At 43.5% G+C, this 27,086-nt stretch overlaps 2 protein-coding genes across 2 annotated transcripts; both read right to left on the bottom strand.

The window, feature by feature from the left end:
• Positions 1 to 23,085: 23,085 nt before the first annotated feature.
• Positions 23,086 to 23,849, bottom strand: LOC121983044 (ethylene-responsive transcription factor 3-like). Its single transcript, XM_042536032.1, has one exon. It carries the CDS (start codon positions 23,831 to 23,833, stop codon positions 23,204 to 23,206), a length of 630 nt encoding a protein of 209 aa, XP_042391966.1. The 5' UTR covers positions 23,834 to 23,849; the 3' UTR covers positions 23,086 to 23,203.
• A 1,011-nt stretch (positions 23,850 to 24,860) lies between these two features.
• LOC121983043 (protein SAR DEFICIENT 1-like) lies at positions 24,861 to 26,430 on the bottom strand. Its single transcript, XM_042536031.1, has 6 exons — positions 26,296 to 26,430; positions 26,157 to 26,212; positions 25,572 to 26,065; positions 25,324 to 25,484; positions 25,064 to 25,264; positions 24,861 to 24,992 (listed from the first exon to the last, which is right to left on the bottom strand). The coding sequence occupies exons 1-6, from the start codon at positions 26,401 to 26,403 to the stop codon at positions 24,897 to 24,899; spliced, it is 1,116 nt and encodes a 371-aa protein (XP_042391965.1). The 5' UTR covers positions 26,404 to 26,430; the 3' UTR covers positions 24,861 to 24,896.
• Positions 26,431 to 27,086: the final 656 nt, after the last annotated feature.

The following is a 27,086-nucleotide window of genomic DNA, read 5'->3' as shown; positions in this document are numbered from 1 at the left end:
GAGCGGCGTGTGCTTGCAGGGTTGGCCAGAAGTACCCGGCCAGCAGGATCTTCTTAGCCAGCGATCGCCCGCCCGGATGACCTCCGCAAGATCCTTGGTGCACCTCCTGTAGGATGTACTCTGCGTCCTCCGAGCTTACACATTTCAAAAGTGGGCGGGAGAAAGCCTTCTTGTAGAGTTGGTCTCCAACGAGCGTGAACCGGCCGGCTCTCCTCCTCAATAGCTGGGCTTCCTCCCGATCGGACGGTGTCGTACCTGAGCGCAGAAACTCCATGATGGTTGTCCTCCAATCGCTCGGGAATGCGAGGCCCTCCATCCAGTTAATGTGCGCCACCAAGGATACTTGCTTAATTGGCTGCTGGATGACGACCGGTGATATTGAACTTGCGAGCTTGGCTAACTCATCTGCCGCCTGGTTCTCTGCTCGGGGTATCTTCTGGATAATGACTTATCTTAAGTGGGTCTTGAGCTTTTCGAAGGCCTCAGCGTAGAGATTGAGCCGAGCGTTGTTAATATCAAAAGTGCCCGAGAGCTGCTGGGCGGCCAGCTGAGAGTCTGAATGGAGTGTCACCCGACCGGCTCCTACATGTCGGGCTGCCTGCAAGCCGGCTATGAGGGCCTCATACTCCGCTTCATTATTTGTGGCTCTGTAGTCCAGTCGGACGGATAGGTGCATCCGTTCTTCTTGGGGAGAGAGTAATAGCATACCAATCCCGCTCCCGAGCCGAGTGGACGATCCATCCACAAATATTTTCCACATAGCTTCAGGCTCGGGATTTTGCACTTCGGTAACAAAATCTGCTAAGGACTGTGCCTTTATTGCCGAACGGGGTTGATACTGAATGTCAAATTCACTTAACTTCGTTGTCCATTTGATGAGTCGTCCGGACGCTTCTGGGTTCAACAGCACTCTTCCCAATGGGCTATTTGTCGGGACGATGATTGTATGTGCTAGGAAATAAGGACGAAGTCTCCGAGCGGCGAGGACCAAAGCAAAAGCCAGCTTCTCGAGCCCAGTGTAGCGGGATTCAGCATCTTTTAGAATATGGCTCAAGAAGTACACGGGTTGTTCTTCACCTCTCGTCCTCACTAATGCCGAGCCTACTGCCCGCTTGGTTGAAGATAAATAAATACAGAGCGGCTCACCTACAGCTGGCTTGGCTAGCACGGGTAAGGAGTTCAGGTATGTCTTCAGCTCCTCAAACGCCCGATCGCATTCCTCGTCCCAATGAAACTTAGTAGCTTTGTGTAGGATCTTGAAAAAAGGGAGACTCCGGTCGGCGGTCTTAGAGATGAATCTTGACAATGCCATTATCCGCCCGGTCAGGCGCTGTACTTCCCTTAGATTTCTTGGGGGCGACATATCTTGCAATGCTTTTACCTTGCTGGGATTTACCTCTATGCCCCGCTCGATCACTATATAGCCTAAGAAATGCCCGCCTTTTGCTCCGAACAGACATTTCTGAGGGTTCAGCTTGACTCCATACTTCCTCAGCGTTCGGAAGGTCTCCTCCATGTCCGTAAAAAGATCAGCCGCTCGGACAGACTTGATGAGAATATCATCCACGTACACTTCTAAATTACGTTCGATCTGCTCCTTGAATACCTTGTTCATTAAGCGCTGGTAGGTTGCTCCCGCGTTCTTTAGTCCGAACGGCATTACATTGTAACAGTAAGTGTCGTCGGCTGTGACAAAGCTGACCTTCTCTTGATCTTCTCGGGCGAGCGGCACCTGATGGTAGCCCTGATAGTCGTCTAGCATGCATATCAGCTCACACCCGGCTGTGGAGTCCACCAGTTGATCAATCCGAGGCAGAGGGTAGAAATCCTTTGGGCATGGTTTGTTGAGATCTCGGAAATCGATGCAAACTCTCCACTTGTTGCCCGACTTGGAGACTAGCACTACATTTGCGAGCCAACTCGGGAACTGGACCTCCCTTATATGGTCGGCCTCCAGGAGCTTCTCGACCTCCGCTCGAATGATGGCGTTTTGTTCAGCGCTAAAGTCCCTCTTCCTTTGTTTCACCGGCCGAGCATCCGGTCGGACGTGAAGCTCATGTTGTGCTATACTTGGCGAAATTCTCGACAACTCATGCGTCGACCAAACGAAGACGTCGCAATTTCTCTGGAGACATTTGATCACCTCCTTTTTCTGGCTTGCCTCCAGATCGGCCGCAATGAATGTGGTGGCCTCCGATCGGGTCGGGTGGATCTGCACCTCTTCTTTTTCTTCATAAACCAAGGAGGGTGGTTTTTCGGTTATGGTGTTTACCTCGATCCGTAGCATCTTCCGCGCGGAATTAGCTTCATCTCGGACCATTTCGACGTAGCATCACCGAGCCGCCAGCTGGTCTCCTCGCACTTCTCCAACTTTATCTTCAACCGGGAACTTAATTTTCTGGTAGAAGGTGGAGACGGCCGCTCGGAACTCACTGAGCGCTGGTCTCCCCAGGATAACATTGTATGCTGAGGGAGAGTCGACCACGACGAAGTTGGCAGTCCGCGTCCTTCTGATCAGCTCTTCTCCCAGCGAAATAGCCAGTCTGACCTGTCCGACCGGTAGAACTTCATTGCCCGTAAACCCGTAGTGGGGGGTTGTCATGGGCAGCAACTCAGCTCGATCAATTTGCAGTTGGTCGAAAGTCTTTTTAAATATAATGTTGACCGAGCTGCCTGTATCGATGAAAATGCGGTGAATAATATAGTTAGCTATTACCGCTTTGATGATGAGGGCGTTGTCATGTGGCACTTCGACTCCCTCAAGGTCCCTGGGCCTGAAGCTGATTTCGGGCCCACTCGCCCGTTATTGACTGCAGCCGACCGCATGGATCTTGAGCTTCCTGACACTCTCTTTCCTCGCTCTGTTGGAGTCACCTCTGGTCGGTCAGCCAGCGATGATGTTGATTTCTCCTCGGGATGTGTTACTTCTATTTTCTTCCTCCCGTGCGAACGGCCTAGGTCGCTCCTTGGATATCCGGGGATTGTTCTCGTGCCTCTGAGGATGATACCGCTCGGGAGACTTTCTGGATATCCGCCGATCGACTTCATGGTGTCGCTGTCGCCCGTCGGGCGATGTCGATCGACGACTGCCACTCCGGGGAGCGGGGTGGGCGATCAGGGGAAGGCTTCGGCAATCTCACGTGTTATGCGTGTCGGTCCGGTGGAACGAGCAAAACATGGGGGTCTATACCTTTTTTTTGGTGTGGGTCGCTCAGCGGCTACCTCTTGGATGGCGTGGGACCTTGCGTGGTGAGGGCGGACTGCTTCGGCTCGTGGTCCTCTGGGCGGCTGGTGGCCAGTGAGCGGCTTCCACTCGGCAGGGGCTAGTCGCTCAGTTAGAGCTTCTTTTCTTCGGGCCGCCTGGGCTTCCTCCACATTAATGTACTCATTGGCCCAATGTAACATATGATCATAGTCTCAGGGCGGCTTTCGAATATGTGAACGGAAGAAGTCGCCGTCCACAAGGCCTTGCGTGAACGCATTCATCATTATTTCTGAGGTGGTCCTTGGAATATCCATGGCCATCCGGTTGAATCGTTGGATGTAAGCTCGGAGCGACTCCCTGGGCTCTTGCTTGATGGCAAATAGACTGACACTGGTCTTCTGGTAACGCCGACTGCTCGCAAAATGATGGAGAAAAGCGATGCGGAACTCTTTAAAGCTGGTGATGGATCCGTCCGGCAACCTCCGGAACCATCGTTGTGCCGATCCCAAGAGGGTGGTAAGGAACACCCGACATTTCACTCCATCTGTGTATTGATGTAGTGTAACTGTGTTGTCGAACTTACCTAGATGGTCGTCGGGGTCGATGGTTCCGTTGTATTCCCCGATCGCCGGGGGCACATAATGCTTTGGCAGAGGGTCCCATAGGATGGCCTCTGAAAGCTGCCGGTTGATCCGCTCAGGGGAGGCGTCCGTTCGGGGAGCCTTGCCTTTTCTGTAGTCTCGCATGGGCGCCTCGTCGGATGAAGATCCTCGATCAAGGTTGTCGTTAGGATAGTGTCATTTAGAGTAGAGTTCTCTTCATCACTCAAAGATAGTATGAGCTACTGCCCCAACCGGGTGATCTAGCCGATCAGATCACATGACTGATCGAACACACTGGATGCTTGATCCTACCGAATTTATTGACCAAACAGAGAAGTCGGGCATGTTGGTGCAGTTTTCACTAACGGTCTAACTTAAGTTTTGATGAATGACAAGTGAGTTAAGTTAGGTATTTTGTTGTCTAACTATTTCACCTAGTATGCAGGATTTAGCCTAGATAAGTCGACGGACTGACCGGATATCTAGCGGTTAGTCCAAATAGGTCGACGGACTGACCAGATATCTGGTGGTTAGTTCAAATAGGTCGACGGATTGACTGGATATTTGGCAGGAAGTCCAGCTAGGTCGACGGGCCAACCCAATATCTGAAAAAAAAAGTCCAGATAGGTCGACGAGCTGATCAAATATCTGGCAAGAAGTCCAGATAGGTCAATGGGCCGACTAAATATCTAGCAAGAAGTCCAGATAGGTCGACGGGCCGACCGGATATCTGGCAAGAAGTTTAGTTGGGTATGTAGACTAGACAACTGGCAAACTGATAATTAAAGGTAAGTCACTGAAGGAGAGTGACTAAGTAAGGATGCATCCCGGTTGGGGGGACAGTAGGAGTCGGTCCAGGTTATATCCATTTCGGATCCCTAATCTTAGACCTTGACTAGTTCCGGGTCTTGGGAGGATAGGAACTAATTACTACTCATTATTATAACTGTGCTAACTTTATTTTTTAGGGTAGATATTTTAGTTTTAGACTAACATCTTTTTACAGAACAAAAGAGCAAAAAGCCTTCGGATGAACAGTACTCGAAGGCGCCTTTAAGGCTGATGGAAGGCGCCCTCGAATGCCCTTCAGAGGCTTTGCAAGGCGCCTTCCACAAGATTAACTTTGGACCTCATCATGGATAAGAGCTAGGACGATCGAGATCAGATTTCTCGGGTTGGAGGCACCTTCAATTGTTATGGAAGGCACCCTCCAAGCCCTTTATAAGGATGCTTGCCCAAAGCCTCAACGAGAACATTGATACCAGCTTCTACGCATCCAAAAGGGCTTTCCAACTGCTCCGAGCTCCTCCTACGACCCTACTGCTGCGAAGCTACTACACCCGACTACTGCTTCGAAGATTTTAGATCGTGGCCAGCAGACCGACACACAAGCTTCTTTACATCAAAATTGTTGGTAACGAAATTATTTACCTGTACTTAATTACTACAAAAGAACAAGTACAGTGTGTTGTACTTGTTTCATCTTTCTATACTCGATTTCCTCTTCTGGAGGTACCGAAAGAGGCTTTTAGTGGGTTACTCATCGATAGGTCTGCGGGACCTGGGTCTTAGAGTAGGAGTAGTTGAAGGCTCCGAACCAAGTAAATTGCCTGTGCTTTTCTGTGTCATTCTACTTTCGACTTCGTACGTATTTTTCGCTGTGTATACTCATTTTTTTTTAAACGAAAAAATAAGTTTTTAAAAATCACGTGATTCACCCCCCCCCCCTCTCACGTATGTATAGATCCAACAAGTGGTATCAGAGCAGGTTCTTTTTTGAATTGGTGCAACCACCAATCAAGCCAGGGGAAATCGGTTCATTTACGGATTTTAGTTTTTCTCGTTCGGTTTTAACTCGAAATTAGTGCAACACCACTCGAGTTTTTCGATATTTCATCTTATTTCTCAAACTCTGCTAATCCAAGACCAAGTCTTGGTACCTTCTTTAGTTGCTCTTTTCAGTTCTAAATGGCCCAAAATGAAGGATACAACACCATCCATCCACCACTTTTCAACGGAGACGATTTTTCATATTGGAAGAAATGCATGGAGGTATACCTAAAGACTGACTTCGACCAATGGTTTAACATCACCAAAGGATATAAAGTGCCAGTTGACCACAACATTGGAATTCCAATAGACCTGAAAAATTGGAATATGGAAATGAAGAAGAAGGCCCAGATCGACTTTAAGGCCCTCAACACAATCAAGTGCGAATTAACAAAAGAGGAGCTAAACCACGTCGACCCACATGAAAATGCAAAGGAGCTATGAGACAAACTCATTGAACTACACGAGAGAACAAATGACACAAAGGTAACTAAAAGGGATTTGTTTTTAAATGAACTATTTAAAAATAGCTAGAGGGGGGGGTGAATAGCTCGTCGCGTGCTCGTGTGCTTGGCGTTGCTTGTTTCTTCTGAGATGCAGCGGAAATTACAAGAAACAAACTATAACAATGCTAACAAAGTAGATTTACTTGGTATCCACCTCACAAGAGGTGACTAATCCAAGAATCCACGCACACACACACACCTCCACTATGTAAACACTCCTTTTCGGTAACTACCGAAGGCGGAGAAGCCCTACAAGACTCTCAATACAAGAAGAAAGGAAAGGGAACAAAATATAAGCAAAGCTTACAATGAAGTGCAGTAAAAAGCCCTAACCCTAACTTCTCTTCTTCGCCTCTTGACTTGGACAAGCTTCCAAGAATCTTCAAGATCTGGCGTGGAGAGCTCTGTGGAGAGGCTGTGGAGGATCTGAGATGAATGCTATCAAGTCTGGTTAGCTCTCGTAATCTCTACCGAAGGAATCGAGCACCTGCAGCTAAATACGACGCCAACGGTCGGATCCCGATCGATTGGAATGCTCCCAATCGATTGGGGAGGCTTTGGATCGATCAATGGATCGATCCAGAGCGCATCTGTGCTCTCTGGAATAGCCTGGATCGATCGGCTGATCGATCTAGGGCATATCGCGCGAAATCGCAGCTCCCAATCGATCCACTGATCGATTGGGACCTCTGGATCGATCCACTGATCGATCCAGCAGGCTTCTGTTCGTTCGCGACTTCCTCCCAATCGATCCACTGATCGATTGGGACAAAGGCTTCTCGCAGGGACACCCCAATCGATCGGCCGATCGATTGGGCTCCAGCCAATCGATCGGTTGATCGATCCGGCTGCTGGTTTTTGCCCAAAACCAAGTCCCAAAGCCCCCAAACCAACATCCGGTCAATCCATGACCTGTTCGTTCATCATGCCTAGCATCCGGTCACCCTTGACCTGTTAGGACTCTCTCACCAAGTGTCCGGTCAATCCCTTTGACCCACTTGGACTTCTCTTCATCATGCCAAGTATCCGGTCACACCCTTGACCTACTTGGACTTCTCTTCATCATGCCAAGTATCCGGTCACTCCCTTGACCTACTTGGACTTTTCTTCATCATGCCAAGTATCCGGTCACTCCCTTGGCCTACTTGGACTTTCACCAGATGTCTGGTCAACCTTGACCCATTTAGATTTCTCCCATGCCTGGCTTCACTCACCAGGACTTCCATTCTGCCTAGCTTCACTCACTAGGACTTCTCTTCTGCCTGGCTTCACTCACCAGTGCTTTCACCTAACTTCACTCACCAGGACTTCCATTCTGCCTAGCTTCACTCACTAGGACTTCTCTTCTGTCTGGCTTCACTCACCAGGGCTTTCACCTAGCTTCACTCACTAGGATTTTCTTTTTGCCTAGCTTCACTCACTAGGTCTTTCACCTGGCTTCACTCACCAGGATTTTCCTTCTGCCTAACATCCCAGTTAGGACTTTCCCAGTCAAGTATCCAGTCAACCTTGACCTACTTGACTCTTCTTCAATCAACCTGATCAGAGGGGAATTGCTCCAAACAATCTCCCCAAATGACAACTGCAGCTGCAGTTGTCCATATCATCGAAGTCGTGTATTGTCAAACATTGAAACCCAAACCAAGACTCAAGCTTAGTCAACCAAGTCAACCTTGACCTGTGGGATATTGCACCAACAATCTCCCCCTTTTTGATGTTTGACAATACCACAAATAAGTTAGACTAATCTCATAGCCTAAACCTCCTCCATGCCACTAGGTAATGAAGGCATAAGTTAAACCCTTCATTCTCCTCCTCAGAGGATAAACTCCCTCTAGGTAATGAAGTCCTAACTTAAACCCTTCATTCTCCCTCTATTGGCACACATCAACAACATGCCCCATCCTTGGGCACTCATCAACAAATTTACTTGTTGATAAATTCTCCCATTTGAGACTCTCCCCCTGAAGAGTTGCTCATCGTTGTTCACAACTTCACTCGTTGTGATCAACACGACAATGAAAGTCTCATACCCTTCATTATCCTTAACCCTGCATTCTCCCATTAATGTAGTCAAATGCCCATCCTAGAGCATTTCTAACTTAAACCACTTGAACAATGAGGATATCCACTCCCCATTAAAGTTCAAACGCTCAACCTTGAGCATTTTCTGAAAAAAAAAAATTAACCACCTTCCAAGGTTCATGGAAAAATAGTGTTCATGTCTTTAAAGAGTCCCTCCCCCTAAACACATGGTGGTAACTTCTGTCATTGCACCAACAATGACTTGGAACCCCTAAACCTTTAGGAAATCCAAATTTAGAAGTTTTGAGGTTCAAAAATTCAATATTGAAACCAACCTTAACCTAAACTTCAATTTAGTCTTCCTTAACCAATCCATCCTTGTTTTCAATATGAAAACACCCTTTTTATGTATACACATGTATTTTGAGGGGTTAGGAATGGTTACCTAGACTAAAATAGGTTCAAAATGCTGAAAATAAGCTTTCCCATCCAAAGTCAGCATCTTCGATCGATTGGAGTTGAGTTCCAATCGATTGAACCCTTCTGAATCGATTCACTAATCGATTCAGTCTTCTTGGATCGATCGGCTGATCGATCCAGTGAGCTTCTGCTCGCGAGAAATGCCTTCTCAATCGATCGGTTGATCGAATGAGGCACTCCAATCGATCCACTGATCGATTGAAGGCCTGAAATTGCTGAAATTCAATTTCATCCAATTTCAGAAACCCCTAGAAAATTCTACAAAATTTTAAAAATCGTAAAAATTTGTGTAGACATTATTTAGGGTATAATTTATCATGAAAAAATAGTTTTCTATGAAAATACATCATATTTTCAAAGATTGACACAAACTTGAGAACTTACAAAAACTTTAGTATTTTCTTCAAGTTTGTGTCTAACTATTCAATGGTGATTACTATCAAAAGATAGCCTTCACCAAGGTTTTCCAAAATTATTTTTAAAACATTTTCAAAACCAATATCTCACCATGTTCCTTGGGCTTAATGCACATGACTTGTACATTAGCTTTCCCAATGATGGGAAAACACATAACTATGTATTTTGATGAACTTAAAACTCAAAGAAATGCACTAAATCAATATGTTGAGTTTTGTTCATCATCCTAACATCTCACTTATATCTATTGTGCACAAAACACATACAAGTCATCTTATAGGTCTTTATGAGATGTAAAATTTGGTTTTGCCCTAATCTAGGGATCATGCATATCTATCTAGGCATTTTGTGGATATTGAACATCCACCTAGGATGTCACTTGTTGACTTGTTGATAAATGTCATTTGTCCTTAATTTTAAGGAACTAAGCATAATGCATGATAATTTTATGGCATACATCAAAAAGAAATAATTTTCAAAAGAAAATTTTCTTATAACTACATGATGTATGTATGACATGACATGGTATTTTTGTATTTTCATGATAAGGCATGAGTGCAAAACTAATCATGATGTCATGGTATATAATGGGCAAGCAAACATGGCAAGGTTTAGCATAAATAAAATATACCTAGATTATCTATCTAAGTATCCTTAAGCACATAGCTAAACCTAAAACTTAAACCCTAGATTGCCCAATTTCCTCAAGAAAATGCCAAGAACCTAGATTGACATTTCTATCTCTCTTGATTAAATTTATGCCAATTAAAATTAAGCACATTCCTCAAATGTTGGCATATCTATTATTCCAAGAGAGTAATCACTAAGAAAATACCACAATCCTAACTTGGTATTTCCTTATGTTTTCCCAATATGTGTCATTTTAAAATAAACTCAATACTTCTCAAATTTGGCACATTTTACTCTTTCAAAGAGTAAATCATAAATTCATTTCATTTTCAAAGGTTAATAATACCCTCGAAAATGCTCGTTGAGTGTCAATTTCTTCAAAGTTGGGTTAACTACCCTTCTTCTTAGAGTTGACACTCTCTAACCCATCTATGGGGTAGAGAAAATGCTCCTAGGAACCCAAAACCTATTGGTACTCATTGGATGCTCTAGGTACTCACTAGGGATAACTTCCCTAGATACCTTCCTAGTGACCTTGTTTGGCTTCTTAGAAGCCTTTGTGACCTTTTCTAGGTCAACCCTAGAGATTTCTTCCCTTGTGACCTCCTTAGTGACTTTATTAGACTTCTTATAAGTCTTAGTCACATTTGTTGCAAAAATACTCTTAGGGATGACCTCCCTAGTATTTTTGGCTTGCCCACTAAGCCTAGGGTTGGTTCTATAGCTATATGGAACCTTATGGTAAGAGACTACATCCTTCTTAGCCTTTGGTTTGTATCCCAAACTTCTATGGCCATTGGATGACTTTGATACTCCTAGCCCTAGATTTTTACCCTTAGACCCTTGTGTTTCATTTTTTATTTTTTTAAGGGTCTTCTCTAATTTATCAAGTCTTGACCTCAAGACTTGATTTTCCTTCCATAATCCCTCAACTATAGATTTTTCACTAAAATCATGACTTTTCTTTTTCTTAGACAAATACCTAGAATCCTTAGGGTTCTTACCTAAATTCTTATCTACCTTTCTAAACCTAGGTTGGGAGGTTTTAGCATGATAAGCTACATGATTTTCCTTAACTTTATCATGCCTCCTTTTTTCATGGTAAATAGCATTAAAATGGTATAAATTGGAGCTAACATGCTTTTTACCATTATTTACGGGGATAGGCTCAATAAATAATACCTTTCTTTTTACCTTGGAGGCTCCCCCTTGATTTGTGCCTCCTCCAAGAGCCTTGACCGCTTTCTTCCCCTTAGGACATTGGCTCCGGTAATGTCCTTTTTGTTGGCACAAGAAACACACAATGTGCTCCTTGCTCTTCTTTGTTCCGGGGACGGTCTCCTTGGGCTTCACCTTGCCCTTTTGTGCCACTTGGCCCTTCTTCTTGGCCAATTTAGGGCATTTACTTTTGTAATGCCCATGTTCCTTACATTCAAAACATATGATATGATTTTTATTATTTATTGAAATATTTATACCTTTGCTTGTAGGGGTGACATCTTCTCCATGTGATGTGGATGTGGAGACTTCCTCTTGATCCGAAGATGATACTCCTCCATTTGATTTTGCTTGACTTGTGGAGGTGGAAGCTACATCATCCTCTTCTTCTCTTGACCCGGATGTGGAGGATTCTTCTTGCTCTTGTTCCAGTGTCAATGAAGATTGCTCCCCCTCAATCCTAGAAGTGGAGGCTTCACCTTCTTCTTCATCTTCATCCTCTTGTACATGAAACAAGGAATATACTCCTTCCTTGTTCTTTTGATTGCTCTCCTTTGAGGATGAAGCCTTTTGGACCTCCTCTTCGGAGGTTGAGCATCTCTCAACCTTGGAGTCCTCCTCTTCTTGGTCTTGATCCATTGAGTCGCCCTCTTTGGATTCTTCTTGATTTGGTACAGTGGAGGGGATCTCATGAATTCTTGCCAATTTGCTCCAAAGCTCCTTGGCATCTTCAAACTCTCCAATTTGAGCCAAAATGTTGCTTGGCAATAAATTGACCAAAAGCTTGGTCACTTTATCATTTGCCTCGCTCCTTTGAATTTCCTCCTAGCTCCATTTGCTTTTCTTGAGAGCTTTGCCCTTGGAGTTCTTTGGAGCTTCAAATCCTTCCATTAGAGAAAACCATTGCTCTATCTCTATCATAAGAAAATTATCGATTCTTAATTTCCAAGAATCGAAATTTGTTGAAGTGAATGGTGGAGCCACCCTCGTGTCAAATCCAAGTCCATCTTGGAATTGCATCTTGAAGTTGAGCTTCTTGAATTCTTTGATTTTGATGAATTTGCTCCAACTTCTTCACCCTCTAGCTTTGCTTGTTTTGTTTGCCCCTTCCGGCGATGATTCCGATGAAGAGCGACCTCTCTCTGATACCACTTGTTGGGACTGAAAAGTAGCTAGAGGGGGGAGGGTGAATAGCTCGTCGCGTGCTCGTGTGCTTGGCGTTGCTTGTTTCTTCTGAGATGCAGCGGAAATTACAAGAAACAAACTATAACAATGCTAACAAAGTAGATTTACTTGGTATTCACCTCACAAGAGGTGACTAATCCAAGGATCCACGCACACACACACACACACACACCTCCACTATGTAAACACTCCTTTTCGGTAACTACCGAAGGCGGAGAAGCCCTACAAGACTCTCAATACAAGAAGAAAGGAAAGGGAACAAAATATAAGAAAAGCTTACAATGAAGTGCAGTAAAAAGCCCTAACCCTAACTTCTCTTCTTCGCCTCTTAACTTGGACAAGCTTCCAAGAATCTTCAAGATCTGGCGTGGAGAGCTCTGTGGAGAGGCTATGGAGGATCTGAGATGAATGCTATCAAGTCTGGTTAGCTCTCGTAATCTCTACCGAAGGAATCGAGCGCCTGTAGCTAAATACGACGCCAACAGTCGGATCTCGATCGATTGGAATGCTCCCAATCGATCGGGGAGGCTTTGGATCGATCAATGGATCGATCCAGAGCGCCTCTGTGCTCTCTGGAATAGCCTGGATCGATCGATTGATCGATCTAGGGCTTATCGCGCGAAATCGCAGCTCCCAATCGATCCACTAATCGATTGGGACCTCTGGATCGATCCACTGATCGATCCAGCAGGCTTCTGTGCGTTCGCGACTTCTTCCCAATCGATCCACTGATCGATTGTGACAAAGGCTTCTCGCAGGGACACCCCAATCGATCGTCCGATCGATTGGGCTCCAGCCAATCGATCGGCTGATCGATTTGGCTGCTGGTTTTTGCCCAAAACCAAGTCCCAAAGCCCCCAAACCAACATCCGGTCAATCCATAATCTGTTGGTTCATCATGCCTAGCATCCGGTCACCCTTGACCTGCTAGGACTCCCTCACCAAGTGTCCGGTCAATCCCTTTGACCCACTTGGACTTCTCTTCATCATGCCAAGTATCCGGTCACACCCTTGATCTACTTGGACTTCTCTTCATCATGCCAAGTATCCGGTCACTCCCTTGACCTACTTGGACTTTTCTTCATCATGCCAAGTATCCGGTCACTCCCTTGACCTACTTGGACTTTTCTTCATCATGCCAAGTATCCGGTCACTCCCTTGACCTACTTGGACTTTCACCAGATGTTTGGTCAACCTTGACCCATTTGGATTTCTCTCATGCCTGGCTTCACTCACCAGGACTTCCATTCTGCCTAGCTTCACTCACTAGGACTTCTCTTCTGCCTGGCTTCACTCACCAGGGCTTTCACCTAGCTTCACTCACCAGGACTTCCATTCTGCCTAGCTTCACTCACTAGGACTTCTCTTCTGCCTGGCTTCACTCACCAGGGCTTTCACCTAGCTTCACTCACTAGGATTTTCCTTTTACCTAGCTTCACTCACTAGGTCATTCACCTGGCTTCACTCACAAGGATTTTCCTTGTGCCTAACATCCCAGTTAGGATTTTCCCAATCAAGTATCCAGTCAACCTTGACCTACTTGACTCTTCTTCAATCAACCTGATCAGATCCTGATCAGAGGGGAATTGCTCCAAACAATCTCCCCAAATGACAACTACAGCTGCAGTTGTCCATATCATCGAAGTCTTGTATTGTCAAACATTGAAACCCAAACCAAGACTCAAGCTTGGTCAACCAGGTCAACTTTGACCTGTGGGATATTGCACCAACATAACTAAGCTCCCAAGCTTTGGTTATATAAGTCGCGGGTTGAAAAACCCCGCCTACTAGACGACTGCCAAAACCATCAATTGACTGCTCTCTTATGGAAATTCGACCGTTACATTCTAATGGCTATATATACTAGTCGATTGATACTTCTATCAGTCGACTACTCCACACTAACCGAACGAATAGAAGCATTTTGTTCGCTCTTAGTCGGCTGCCCAGTTGACCGCACCAGTTGATTGATGAAAACACCAGTCGACTACTACAGTACTGCTACAGTAACACTATAGTGCTGCTACAGTAACCCTAATCCTAGGATTTAACTCCCGAGTACATTCACTCAGCACTCGTCCTCACCCGACCAACCTAGACCTAGCCTTCTAGCCTCTTCCATCAGCTTTGCGTCCCTCGGATGCCTCCCCATCCTTCATGTCTTGCCTTCTGGAGATTCCATCGGCCTTGTCATTGTTGTCGGGTCTTCATTTGCAAAGAGGTCGCACCTCCAGGACTTCATCCATTGCCAAGTCACACTTGGACTTACGTTACCAAGACTACATGCTTGTACTTACACCACCAAGACTCATCCTTGGACTTTCCTCCTTTACCAAGATCACCCTTGGACTTTCCTTGTTGTACCTGTATCCTGCACACTCACAAAGTATATCAAATACAACAATAAATCTAACTTAAACCTTTGCCAAAATATCAAAATCTAGGGTACCCAGATTGCTCCAACAATCTCCCCTTTTTGATGTTTGGCAACCCGTTTAAGTTAGGGAAACAATATAGCAATAATAATGTAAATAAACATGCAATCTACACATGCATAAATCATGAAACCTAATCGTAGGCTCCTCCTTCACCAAAGCTCCCCCGCAAAAAGGCAAACTTCTCTCCCTTTGCAAATAAATGAGTAATCGCGCGCTCCCCCTTCATCTAAGCTCCCCCTTAAGTTAGGATTTCTTACAAAGGTATGTAGGTTTCCCACTTAAACCTAAACTTCTCCCCCTTTGACATACATTAAAAAGAGCTCCAACAATATCCCAATTATTAAACTCTCTGACCTCTAATGATAATAAACACTATGTATTAATCTCCCATAAGATTGCATACATGTTTCCCACTCTTTTGGTCATTTTCTAATGCTGAAAAATATTTTTAGATCGTATCAATCGACTGCTATAAGTCTCAGTCAACTGTCATCATCAAAATGAGCTTATAGAGATATTCTGTGCTCATGAATAGTGTTACCAGTCGATTGGTAACTGTTCCAGTCGACTGGTACACTATTTCAACAAAACTCAACCTTTTTTTATCAAACTTCAGAAATGCGTCAAAAATTTCACAGACCTCCAAAATTTTCCAAATTTTATGGAGAGGTCTATTTTATCCATGTCTACTTGGAAAATATATATATATAAAAATATATTTATCACAGATCCTAAGATTGACACAAAATTCAAAACTATCTAAATAGTTTAATTGAACCTTGACCTAAAGTCCTAGTTTTGGCTTTCTCTTGATGTATTTGCCTATACTAAACCATAATGCATCTCTTGCATTAGTTTATATGACATCTATACATCAAAAACTAATTTTCATGTAATATGAACCCAATACATATTTTCATGCATGAAACTTAACCCAATTGTGTCAACCAACTACAATAGAGACTCAAATCCATCTCTAATCCCTTTGACACATATTGATTCACTTGAGATCATTTATCATATGTCCCAAATACTCTTTGAGCTCCCCCTTGAGCTCTTAATCTTGTCCACCTCCCTAGGTGACTCATTTACTATGGCTAGGCCACTTCGGTACACTTCGAGTGACACTTGGCCTACAAAACTCACCTTCTTAACCTTAGATATCTTGTCTTTGGTTAGTTTCTTCTTGTCCTTTACCTTGGACAGCTCATCCTTGTCATAATTATATGTCACCCTAGCATATTCCTTCTTATTAGCCTTGGATGACTCTCTCTTGTCCTTGGTCACATCTCCCTTACCAATGTTATGTGCTACCTTAACACTTGACCTCCTTTTAGTCTTGGAGGGACCTAATTTGACATTTTTGGGTCTTTGATCACCCAAATACATGTCAAGTCCTTTAAGTCCAATAATGAACCTCTCTAGGGCTTTCTCCATTTCCTCAAGCTTTGCCTTCAAGGCTTGATTTTCCAACTCTAGGGTTCTAACCCTAGTATCAACATGTCCACCTTGGACATCCCTAGACCTACCCACATTCCTAGGCATATGTCTCCCTTTCTTGATGTTAATGCTTAGGTTTTCACCTATTTTCCTTCCCTTTGGAAAAGTGATTTGGGTATTATTAGGTCGTCTACTCTTACTAGATTTAGCATAAATAGGTCTCCTAGGGTTATCTCCTACATTAACCCTATTCCTACCATTATATCTAAATCCATGATTATACTTGGGTAAATAATAAAAATTATTTCTAGAATGCATGGAAGAATTTAAATTTGAACTTAAATTCATGTTAGGGTTTACCTCCCTTACCATTGAAGCTCTCTTCTTCTCCCACTTCTTCAAGTGCACTAATTTCTTGAGCTCACCTCTCCTTGGGCACTTTGTATCGTAGTGCCCCCACTCACCACACGTGAAGCACCTAATGTGCTTCTTCTCCTTCCTACAACTCATATTAGTTAAATCAACCTTGTTGAGTTTAGGCTTTACCTCCCTTACCTTTTGGAGCATTGGACACCTACTCTTGTAGTGTTTCATCTTACCACACTCAAAGCATTTGATGTGGTCCTTTGTGCTCTTCTTGGTAGTTGAGGTGGAGGGTTGAGCTTCCAAGATTTCCTCTTCCTTAGATTGCTCTTCTTCCTCTTAACTTGAAGATGTGGACAGTTCCACTTCTTCCTCCCTTGATGATGTAGATGATACCTCCTCATCTTCCTTCTCCTCCTCGGATGTTGAACTCGTGTCAACATCCGATTGATTCTTCTCTTCTTGGACCAATGAGCCATTCTCTTTGGGCTCCTCCTCTTCTTGGATTTGTGTAGGACTCTCATGAAGCGCAATTACATTTTTCCAAAAGGTCACTTGCGTTCTTGTATTCACCTACATTCAATATCGCATTAGGAGGTAATAAATTAATTAAAATTCTAGTTATTTCCTTGTCCATCTCCGATTGCTCCCTTTGCTCCTCAGTCCAATATCGAGGTCGGAGACGCTTCCCCTTTTTGTCCATTGGAGCTTTAAACAGTTCCTCCAACACAATCCATTAGTTCCAATTCATTTGGAACTACATCTCCATGCGCTTCCTCCAATAGTCGAAGTCCTCGCGCTCGTATGGAGGTCGGATTCGAATGTCCCATCCGAGAGGTCTCTGCGACTCCATCTTCTTCCTCTATTCGCTCTCTTGACGATTAGTCCAACAAGAGCTAACCTAGCTCTGATACCACTTGTTGGGACCTTGACACCCGCTAGAGGGGGGTGAATAGTGTCTCATCCAAATCGATAGCTTCCTATGAATTCGTTAGTGCACAGCGGAATAATACAAAATACAAGTACGAATATGAAAACTAAAGACTAAGACTAAGAAAGGAAATGGAAAACCAATAGACACGTCGATGTAACGTGATTCGAAGATTAGGGCTCCTAATTCACGGCTATCCTTGAGGTGGACGATCCCTATCCGTCGGTGGATTAGCCCCTGACAAACTTCCGACTAGCTCACGTAGCTCCTTGTGGGTGGAGAAACCTCACCAAAACTTCAACCAAGCACACTTGGACACAAGAAAACCTTTGAGCACTTGTTGACTACTAATTAGAGTTAACCACCACTAATTTCGTCAGCTATAACCAAACTTCCAATCTTTGGTTATATCGGTCGCGGGTTGGAAAACCTCACCTACCAGTCGACTGTCAAAACCATCAGTCGACTGCCCTCTTGTGGAAATTCGACCGTTACATCCCAACGGCTATATACCAGTCGACTGATACTTCTATTAGTCGACTGCTCCACACTAACTGAACGAATAGAAGCATTATGTTCACTCCCAGTCGATTGCCCAGTCGACCGCACCAGTCGACTGATGAAAACATCAGTCGACTACTACAGTCCTGCTACAGTAACACTACAGTACTGTTACAATAAACCCTAATCCTATTATTTAACCCCCGAGTACATTCACTCAACACTCGTCCTCGCCCGACCAACCTAGACCTAGCCTTCTAGCCTCATCCATCAGTGTTGCATCCCTCGGATGCCTCTCCATCCTTCACATCTTGCCTTCTGGAGCTTCTATCGGCCTTGTCATTATTATCGGGTCTTCCTTTGCCAAGAGATCGCGCCTCCGGGATTTCATCCATTGCCAAGTCACACTTAGACTTACGTTGCCAAGACTACATGCTTGGATTTATACTGCCAAAACTCATCTTTGGACTTTCCTCCTTTGCCAAGATCACCCTTGGACTTTCCTTGTTGTACCTGTATCCTGCACACTCATAATGCATATCAAATACAATAATAAATCTAACTTAAACATTTGCCAAAACATCAAAATCTATGGTACCCAGATTGCTCCAACAAAACTTAATCAACACTTAAAATTAAAACTAATACTTTCACTGGTCAACTAACTCAATCAGTTAATATGAAATATAAGTTGTAAGTTGTTTTAAGCAAATAAGTATTGAATTGAGTCAAGTAAAAGATAATCAATAAACCATTAATAATGATTAAGTGTTATTGAATTAGTAACAAATTATTTTATTTAACCTGAAATTTAAACTCAATACACCTAAAGTTAGTTTTTTTTACAATAATTGATTAATGATTAATCAAACTTAAGTGAACAATCATAATAAGGTATAAATAATATATACGATGAACATTAGTGTTAGGAACAGTAAATCATCTAAACACTTAGGTAGAACTTCTTATAGTTAATAAAGATAATGCGAATGTGCTAATTATTCACTTGGTCACATTTGTCTTGAAATTTAACATACCCAAATCCTAGTACGAATTAAGGAGGAGTGTTAACTTAAGGGGGAGGATTTGCTTGGACAACTTAAGAATGTTTTCAAAAATTATTTTAAAAAAATAAAAAAAAAATACATAACTTTGAAAATCTTTGAATAATTAGACCTTTTTTGAATAGTTGAAAAATTATTTTGAATCGATACTATAAAAACAAATTATATATATACTTTTTAAAAATATTTCTTACCTAAAATCCTTTTAAAAACATTTACTAATTTTTTGTTGGAAAATATACGCATAAAAATTATTGTTAGAAAAAAAATTTCCTTTAAAATTTTTTTGGAAAAATTTTCCTTATAAATTACTTTGAAAATCTTCCTTAGAAATTTTTTCCTTTAAAATTATTTTGACAATCTTTCTTAGAAAAATTTTCTTCAAACTTACTTTGAAAATTTTGAAAAATTTACTTAGAAATTTTTGAACAATCGTCTTGAAAAATGTTTTGAAAATACATCGTCTGAAAAAAATCTATTTTCTGTTTTCAAAATCATATTTCAAAATTTATTTTTTTGACTTAAAAATTTTTTTTGAAAGTTTCCTTGAAAATATTTTGAAAATCTCTTTGAAAAATATTTTTAGAATATTTTTGAAAAGTTATTCTATGTAACAATTACTCTTAAAATGTTAGAAAAATTACTTTAAAGAATTTTTTATTATCTTTTACCTTAAAAATCTTCATTAGAAAGTTTTTTTTACAATCACTTTACAAATAATTTCCTACAAAAGTATTCATTTTGAGAATCATTCTTAACATAATTTAAAAAATCACATATTTTGACAAATTCTGAGACTTTCTCAAATTATATGTTGTGAAAAATTAATTTGAAATATGTTTCAATTTTTTAAAACTGCTTTAAACCAACTTTGCAAGATGTTTTTGACCACCTTGGAAAAGTTTCATTCTTGCAAAACTTATTTTAAATTTTCCTTAAAATTTTTCATGTTTAAAGCATCTTAAAAATATTTTTTAAGTTCATAATTTCTATCTAAAGTATTTTGAACAATTAATACATTTTGAAAAGTATCTTTACAAGAGTTAGCTCTCAAAACCTATTATAAAATTCTTGCAAAAAGTTATCTTTCTAAATTATCTTACTTAGCATTTATTTACTCATTTTTTTTTGATGAATGTCAAACGAGGAGGGTTAAGGTTTAAGTTAGAAAACAAAGAAAAATTAAAATAACTTAATCCTAAAAATGATCAAGAGAACAAAACCAATTGTCTCAATTCTTGTTTCTCTTAAAATCATTTCTTGTGCTTGCATTGCATATTTTTTTTCCTAACTTAACCCAGGTTATTATTGCAACAAAAAGGGGGAGATTGTTGGTGCAGTTTGCACTAACGGTCTAACTCAAGTTTTGATGAATGACAAGTGAGTTAAGTTAGGTGTTTTGTTGTCTAACCATTTCACCTAATGTGCAGGAGTTAGTCCAAATAGATTGATGGGTCGACCGGATATCTGGCGGTTAGTACAGATAGATCGATGGACCGACCGGATATCTGGTGAGAAGTCTAGATAAGTCGACGGACCGACCGGATATCTGGCGAGAAGTCCAAATAGGTTGATGTACTGACTGGATATCTGACAAGAAGCCCAGATAGGTCGACGGGCTGATCGGATATCTGGCAAGAAGTCCAGATAGGTCGACGGACCGACCAGATATCTAGCAGGAAGTCCAGTTGGGTTTGCAAACTAGTAAGTAAAGGTAACTCACTGGAGGAGAGTGACTAAGTAAAGACGTGTCCCGATTGGAGGGACAATAGGAGTCGGCCCAGGTTATGTTCATTTCGGATCCCTAATTTGAAACCTTGACTAGTTCCCGGTCCTGAGAGGACAAGAACTAATTACTACTCATTATTATAACTGTGCTAACTTTGTTTTACAGGGTAGATGTTTTAGTTTTGGACTAACATCTTTTTGCAGGACAAAAGAGCAAAAAGTCTTCTAATGAATAGTACCCGAAGACGCCTTCAAGGCTGATGGAAGGCTCCCTCGAAGGTGCCATCAAAGGCTTTGGGAGGCACCTTCTATAAGATTAACTTTGGACCTCGTCGTGGATAAGAGCTGGGATGATCGAGATCAGATTTCTTAGGTTGGAGGCACCTTCAATTGTTATGGAAGGCACCCTCCAAGCCCTTTATAAAGATGCTCGCCCAAAGCCTCAACAAGAACATTGATACGAGCTTCTACGCATCCAAAAAGGCTTTTCGACTGCTCCGAGCTCCTGCTATGACCCTACTGCTGCGAAGCTACTACACCCGACTACTGCTTCGAAGATTTTAGATTGCGGCCGGCAAACCGACACACGAGCTCGTATACATCAAAAGTGTTGGTAATAGAATTATTTACTTGCACTTAATTACTGTAAAAGAACAAGTGCAGTGTGTTGCACTTGTTCCATCTTTCTGTACTCGATTTCCTCTTTCGGAAGTACTAGAAGAGACTTTTAGTGGATTACCTATTGATAGGTCCGCGGGACCTGAGTCTTGGAGTAGGAGTTGTCGAAGACTCCGAATCAAGTAAACCGCTTGTGTTTTTCTGTGTCATTTTACTTTCGACATCGTACGTATTTTTCACTGTGCATACTCATGTTTTTAATGATAAAATAAGTTTTTGTAACTCACATGATCCCCCCCCTCTCACTTGCGTAATGATCCAATAGGGCAAAGACTTAGTCCCTAATGACTTTCTTTAACTCTGATATAATTGTTCTTACATACGACAACCGATCAAACTATCGAAGGAAACTCAATCGATTTGCCCACTAAGCATAATAAGGGTCCCTCAATCCAAAGACATACATTCCTTCTTGTCATATTGTGTAATAGTTATCAGAGAATCAAGGGAATATTCCCTGTACCAGTTGTACGGCAGAAGCTTCTATGCAAAAATTATGGGTCAATTTTGGAAAAGATATCAAAACATCTTTATAATTTGTCCATTTTGAAAACGCTTTGAGATTCATGTATAGATAAATAGTAATACTATAAAAGGGAGTCTCCGTCCACAGACGTAGATACGCAATGCTACACAACTTTATACATCCATAACCACTGTTTGTTCTATTGTTCATCGTCTTTAATTGAATCAAGGACTTGAGCGTCAGAGTATATATATATATAATTATTATGCTACGGACTCTATCCTGCGGATTGTTACGGAAACTACCATGTCATATTATTTTATTTTTTTAATATAATATATTCTCTTTCTTAATTTTTTTTTCTTCTTCTTCGTTCACGCTGTAACGAAGCCACGCTCACCGCGCCTCGTCGTCGCTGCCGCCTGCCCACCGTCGAGCTGAGAGGAAATCTTAGCGGCGAGGGGATCTAGTCGCGCTAGAATTCGGTTGCGATCTCGTCGGAATCTGGCGTGATCGCGTTCGGTCGTGACGCGTCCGGAATCCGATCGCGATCGCGCCACGACCGGAATCCGGCGCGGCCGTGATCGCGCCGGATTCCGGCCGCGATCGCGCCGAATTCCAGTCGCGATCGTGTCCAGAATCTAGCGCGGTCGTGGCCGGATTCCGAACGCGTCACGACCGAACGCGATCGCGCCAAATTCCGACGAGATCGCGACCGGATTCAGACGCGATCGTGGCCGGAATCCGGCGCGACTAGATCCCCTCGCTGCCGAGACTTCCTCTCAGCTCGGCGGTGGGCAGGCGGCGGCAGCCAGAATCCATGCCGCGATCCCCGACGGGTTCACCCCTGGGCTATAGTGTGGGTGGGTCCAAGCGGCCGAAGGCCACCGGCGGTGGGCAGATGGCCGGTGGCCGGGCGGGTGGCGGGCGCGCGAGGAGACGCGGTGAGCGGATGGTCGACGAGTGAGGAGGCGCGGTGAGTAGTGACGAGAACGAAGAAACACGAGAAAAACTTATATTTAAAAAATAAAAAAATATTAAAAAAAAATCAAATTTTATAGATCGCGGATGAATCCGCATGACCAAGTCCGTATTTTAACAGAAGCAAATTTTTTTAAAAAACTTTTATTATTAAGATTAAAAAAATGACTAACTATTCCAACGTCTAATTTTATTAAAATAATAATAAATTAAAAATTATAAAAAAATAGTCATATAAAAAGAGTTTAGCTACCTAAGGCATTAACTAATCTTATCTCTAAGCTTGATTAACAAGGGCATTAAGTACTATCAGTTACTTAACGGACCAGAGATCTCTAACCTGATGCTAAATTTGTTAATATTTCGGAATTATGCCCGCTAATTAGCTATTAATTAATGCTTATATTAACTTTACACGGCCACCGTTGATCTCACGGTCACAGATGCGGAAATGATACCGATTTTTTTTTGTTTTTGAAAAAAGAAAACGGGGCGACCGATCTGACCCGTCCATTCTAAATCAAATGGCAGGGAGGTGGGAAGTTGAGATCGAAGGCGAAGGGTTTCTTTTTCTGCTTCGTCGCCGTCGCCATCGCCGCCTTGTCTTCCTCGGCCGTCGTCATCTTCCGCCTCTCTTGCACGCCCCTCACGACCATCTTCACCTCCTCAAATCTGTACCCGGAGAACTCCGGCCCGCGCGGGGCCTCGGTCTCCCATGCCGGTCGGAGGACCAGATCTGGTCCGATCGCCGGCGGCGCGAAGCCCCATCTCACCTGCCCGAGACCCGGCCCCACGCGTTGCTCAGCGGCGGAGAACCCGAAGTTGGTCTTGGCCTTCGGCCCCCGGAGGCTGCGCGCGGCCTCGTCGTACGCCTGGGCCGCCTCCTCCGCCGTGTCGAACGTCCCCAGCCACTTCCGCGTCTTCTTCCACGGGTCGCGGATCTCCGCCGCGAACCTGCCCCACGGCCGCTTCCGCACCCCGCGGAACCGCTCCTGCTTCCCATCTGCATCCTTCGCCGCCGCCGGCGGAGAGAACCCCTCCTTGCTCAGCCACAGCGTCTCCACCGCCATCTCGAGGCGATGGCTGTGGGTCTCCGCGAGGGCGGTATTTATACTGCGAAGAACCGATCTCGCTTTCCCCGACATGTTGTTTCGCCTGCCTTCCTCTTTTTTCACCTCCATTTTTTATTTAATAATAATAATTATTAACATAATTAATATTCCCGAGGTGGTGGGCCGCAGTTTTAATTGGACGGCGGTGATTCCGGTGCGCTCCCAGCCCATCCGACGGCTGATACGGTTCACGTGCAACTCCGTCTTCCCCGCTCCCCACGCGAGAATTACCGACCCCAATTCGTCAACTCGCATTCTCACCATTGGACAGATTCACAGTGTCCCATCCCTCGTCCAGTCACAAAGCAGGTACTATTTGGCCAGATTTCTATTTCTTTTGTAATTAATACAAAGCAGAGCGCATTAATATCATACCGTTTTAAAATGGAAGATGGCACCAAATGGGAGACGATTAACGAGGACTCGAAGGGTGGAGTTTCGTGCGAGGGGAAGCAAACAAGAGAATGGGGGGGGTCTGCGTGTGGTGTCAGCCGCCATTATGACGCCCGTCTCTGCTTGTCCTGTTGCCCTGGCTGGGATTCCAGTGCAGGGCGTGTTGGGCGCAGAGGAAAGGTTGCTGTTTGGGTATAAGTTTGCAGAGAAAGGCAGGCGCCGGTGGAGTCTTGTTGGGGCTGGGGAATGTGGCGGGCCAGCGCATTGAATGGGCCGGTTACTGGGCGTTATCACGCATTAATGTATCCGCCGCTCGCCCCCCAGTCTCTGCCGAAGGAAAGGGTGATTTGGCAGGGGAGGGTGAAGGACGCAGAGTGTTGCGTCGCTGTCGCAGCCCCAACGAAGTCATTATTGTTCATCAGTGAGCAGGGAAGGGGAAGGGGAAGGGGAAGGGGAAGGGGAAGAAGAGATCCGCTGGTTCACTTTTACGAATCAGAAATGATCCTAGATCTCCACCCATACATAAGGGAAGTAGGAGAAGGAGGAGGAGCAATGATGACGCGTGCATATTAAGTCCTGTGCTGTGCGTATTAAACCCAGGGGGATTATATTAATTAATCATGATGATCATCAATAAACCATTTTACTATCCAACATATGTTCACACAATATATGTATATAATTTATGGATTAGTTGATAAATCTAGAGTGCAATGGCGTTAGCGAGTGATGTCTCATCCACTTTCTCCAGCTTGTCCCAATTGCTGTACGCCTCATGGACCAGCCTTTCCACAATTAACTACATCATTAATTAAATTTTATTAAGTACAATCAATTCAATAGTTTAATTAGTTAAATAGTTAATTTTACCATATACTGATGAGGGAGTTGTTGTAGAGGGTAAACCCATCCGTTGACTACGGCTCCTTTGACTTCCCCAATTGGGCTCAAAACTAACGTGAGAATTTGACCGTGGTACAAATACACCTCCTTCCCCATTTCGCAGCACCTTGCATGGCTTATCGTTGCTTCCCACGTACTGTCCGACATCCCATGCCCACCTCCCATAATCTGTTTATAATATATAAATAATTAAATCTTAGTTAAATATTATTATAAGGACACAGTACCTGTCGAAGTCGTTGCATATCGAGCATGGATAGCTTCAACAAGTCTTGCACTGTTCTGATTCCTGCATCGGCAAGCCTTTTGTCGAATATTCCATTCTTCCCGATGTTCTTTAATCTCCACACTCTGTCATCCAAACTCGGAGGATGGTGCTTCTTGTTCACTGCACTCGCACAATTTTATATATATCGATGAAAATAATTGAGTTATGTTAATTAAGCGGTTGAGTATGTTAATTCTTCTTAATTACATTCTCCTCTGTGATCTAACACCGTGAACCGGTCGGTGATTGCTTCTTTGATCCTAATTGGCCCTTGGTAGCTCTCAGGACTGATCACTCTCGCTCCGAGCCTAAAGTGTCGAGACCGAACCCAGCTCGAATTGTCGGTGAACTCGAGCTTGTGGACCGAGGCCGGCGAGCCTTGCAGAATTGTGACCTTGCAGTCCCCTACGAGTAGTGGTCTCTTCCCCTTGCGCTCTTTCACAATGTGACTTTCAAAATCTTCAGAGGTCCAATCGGCGTCGACACCGCCGGGGAAGTCACCGTCGAGGACGACGATCTCTACCTCGAGATGAGGCATGATGTTTATCGGCCCCGACGATTCGTGTGGGACGAGTTGGATTTGTAGGGTGTTGTTGTCCCTGTCTTTGATGCTGGCTTTGGTGTAGATAGAGAGGGAGAGTGGCTTCGTGAAGGAGAGCTGCATCAATCCTATTATTGGTGATGGCTCCATCCGCGGAGACCTGAATTAGTTAGCTCTTAATTAACTAGTTAAATACTTCACTAAAATCCACTTAAATCAGTTTCATAATTAATTTAATTTAATTAAATTACCTGTGTAGTTCCTTCTTCATCGAGTCGATGAGTCGGCGTTCAACCTCTTCACGCACCTACAATTGTAAATAGTACTACGTTCCTGTAATTAATTGAGAAAATTATATGTAAGAGAATTAATTAGAACTTAATTAATTACCACTCGGCGAAGCATTGGCTCCAACGCAGAGCTCACGTACTTCTGCATGGAGCTTGTTAAGCCAACTGCAGGCTCCTCCAAATTATTAGTAGTGCTGTTCTTCTGCATCAGTGAAGAGGCTGAAAGGAAGGAAGCAGTTCGAGCTCCTGGCGATCGACGTTCATGGATCGAGGTCCTTAAAATGCTGTAGAAGATGACAGGAGGAAACTGGTGCAAGGTTTGAGGAAGTTTCGCATGGAGTGACTGGGAAAGTCGATGGAAGCATTCCAGCTCCATCTACACGATGACGCAGTGGATGAGGTCAGTGAGTGATATAAAGCCTGCAAGCTGCGTTTTCAACTTAGTTGACTTTTTGAATTAGCTCGTGTTCTTGCATTTCTCGATCGATTTAGGATACGATGACATGACCAGATGGAACTCGACGAGCCTGCAGGGACGACTTGCAGTAGTCTTTGTGGCAGGTGAAGGTCGTTTGGCAGTTTCTTATTGACTTAAGCATTTTAAGGTCAACCGTCACAGCGTACGTGTACCTGACAGGACCTCTACGGGCACGTAAAGCATGGTTGTGGTCATGGGTGGCGCTGACACGGCTTTGAATATTTCAAGCGTAAAGATCCTGGGATCAGCTAGAGTTGAAATGACTAGATTTTGTTTCGACAAACACGTAGCTTAGATTCTGTTTGTCGGTTTGAAAACTTTATTTGTTTCCTAGCTAGCTAGCGTGTGCTTGTGTTTATGATCAGTTGGCTTTTTGTGATAAGAAAATCGCTAATAGGACAATAGAAATAATG

Source organism: Zingiber officinale, chromosome 5A (assembly GCF_018446385.1).
Source record: "Zingiber officinale cultivar Zhangliang chromosome 5A, Zo_v1.1, whole genome shotgun sequence".
Taxonomy (NCBI): Eukaryota; Viridiplantae; Streptophyta; class Magnoliopsida; order Zingiberales; family Zingiberaceae; genus Zingiber; species Zingiber officinale.
Note: the sequence above shows the minus strand (reverse complement) of the source record. Positions and strands in the feature narration are given on the sequence as shown.

Excerpts from the sequence above, each read along its gene's own strand:
- LOC121983044 (XM_042536032.1), bottom strand. The coding sequence starts at position 23,833 with ATGTCGGGGAAAGCGAGATCGGTTCTTCGCAGTATAAATACCGCCCTC.
- LOC121983043 (XM_042536031.1), bottom strand. The coding sequence starts at position 26,403 with ATGCAGAAGAACAGCACTACTAATAATTTGGAGGAGCCTGCAGTTGGC. Across the intron at positions 25,485-25,571 it reads GTTAGATCACAGAGGAGAAT|TGAACAAGAAGCACCATCCT; the intron begins GTAATTAAGAAG and ends GTGCGAGTGCAG. Across the intron at positions 24,993-25,063 it reads AACTCCCTCATCAGTATATG|TTAATTGTGGAAAGGCTGGT; the intron begins GTAAAATTAACT and ends TTAATGATGTAG.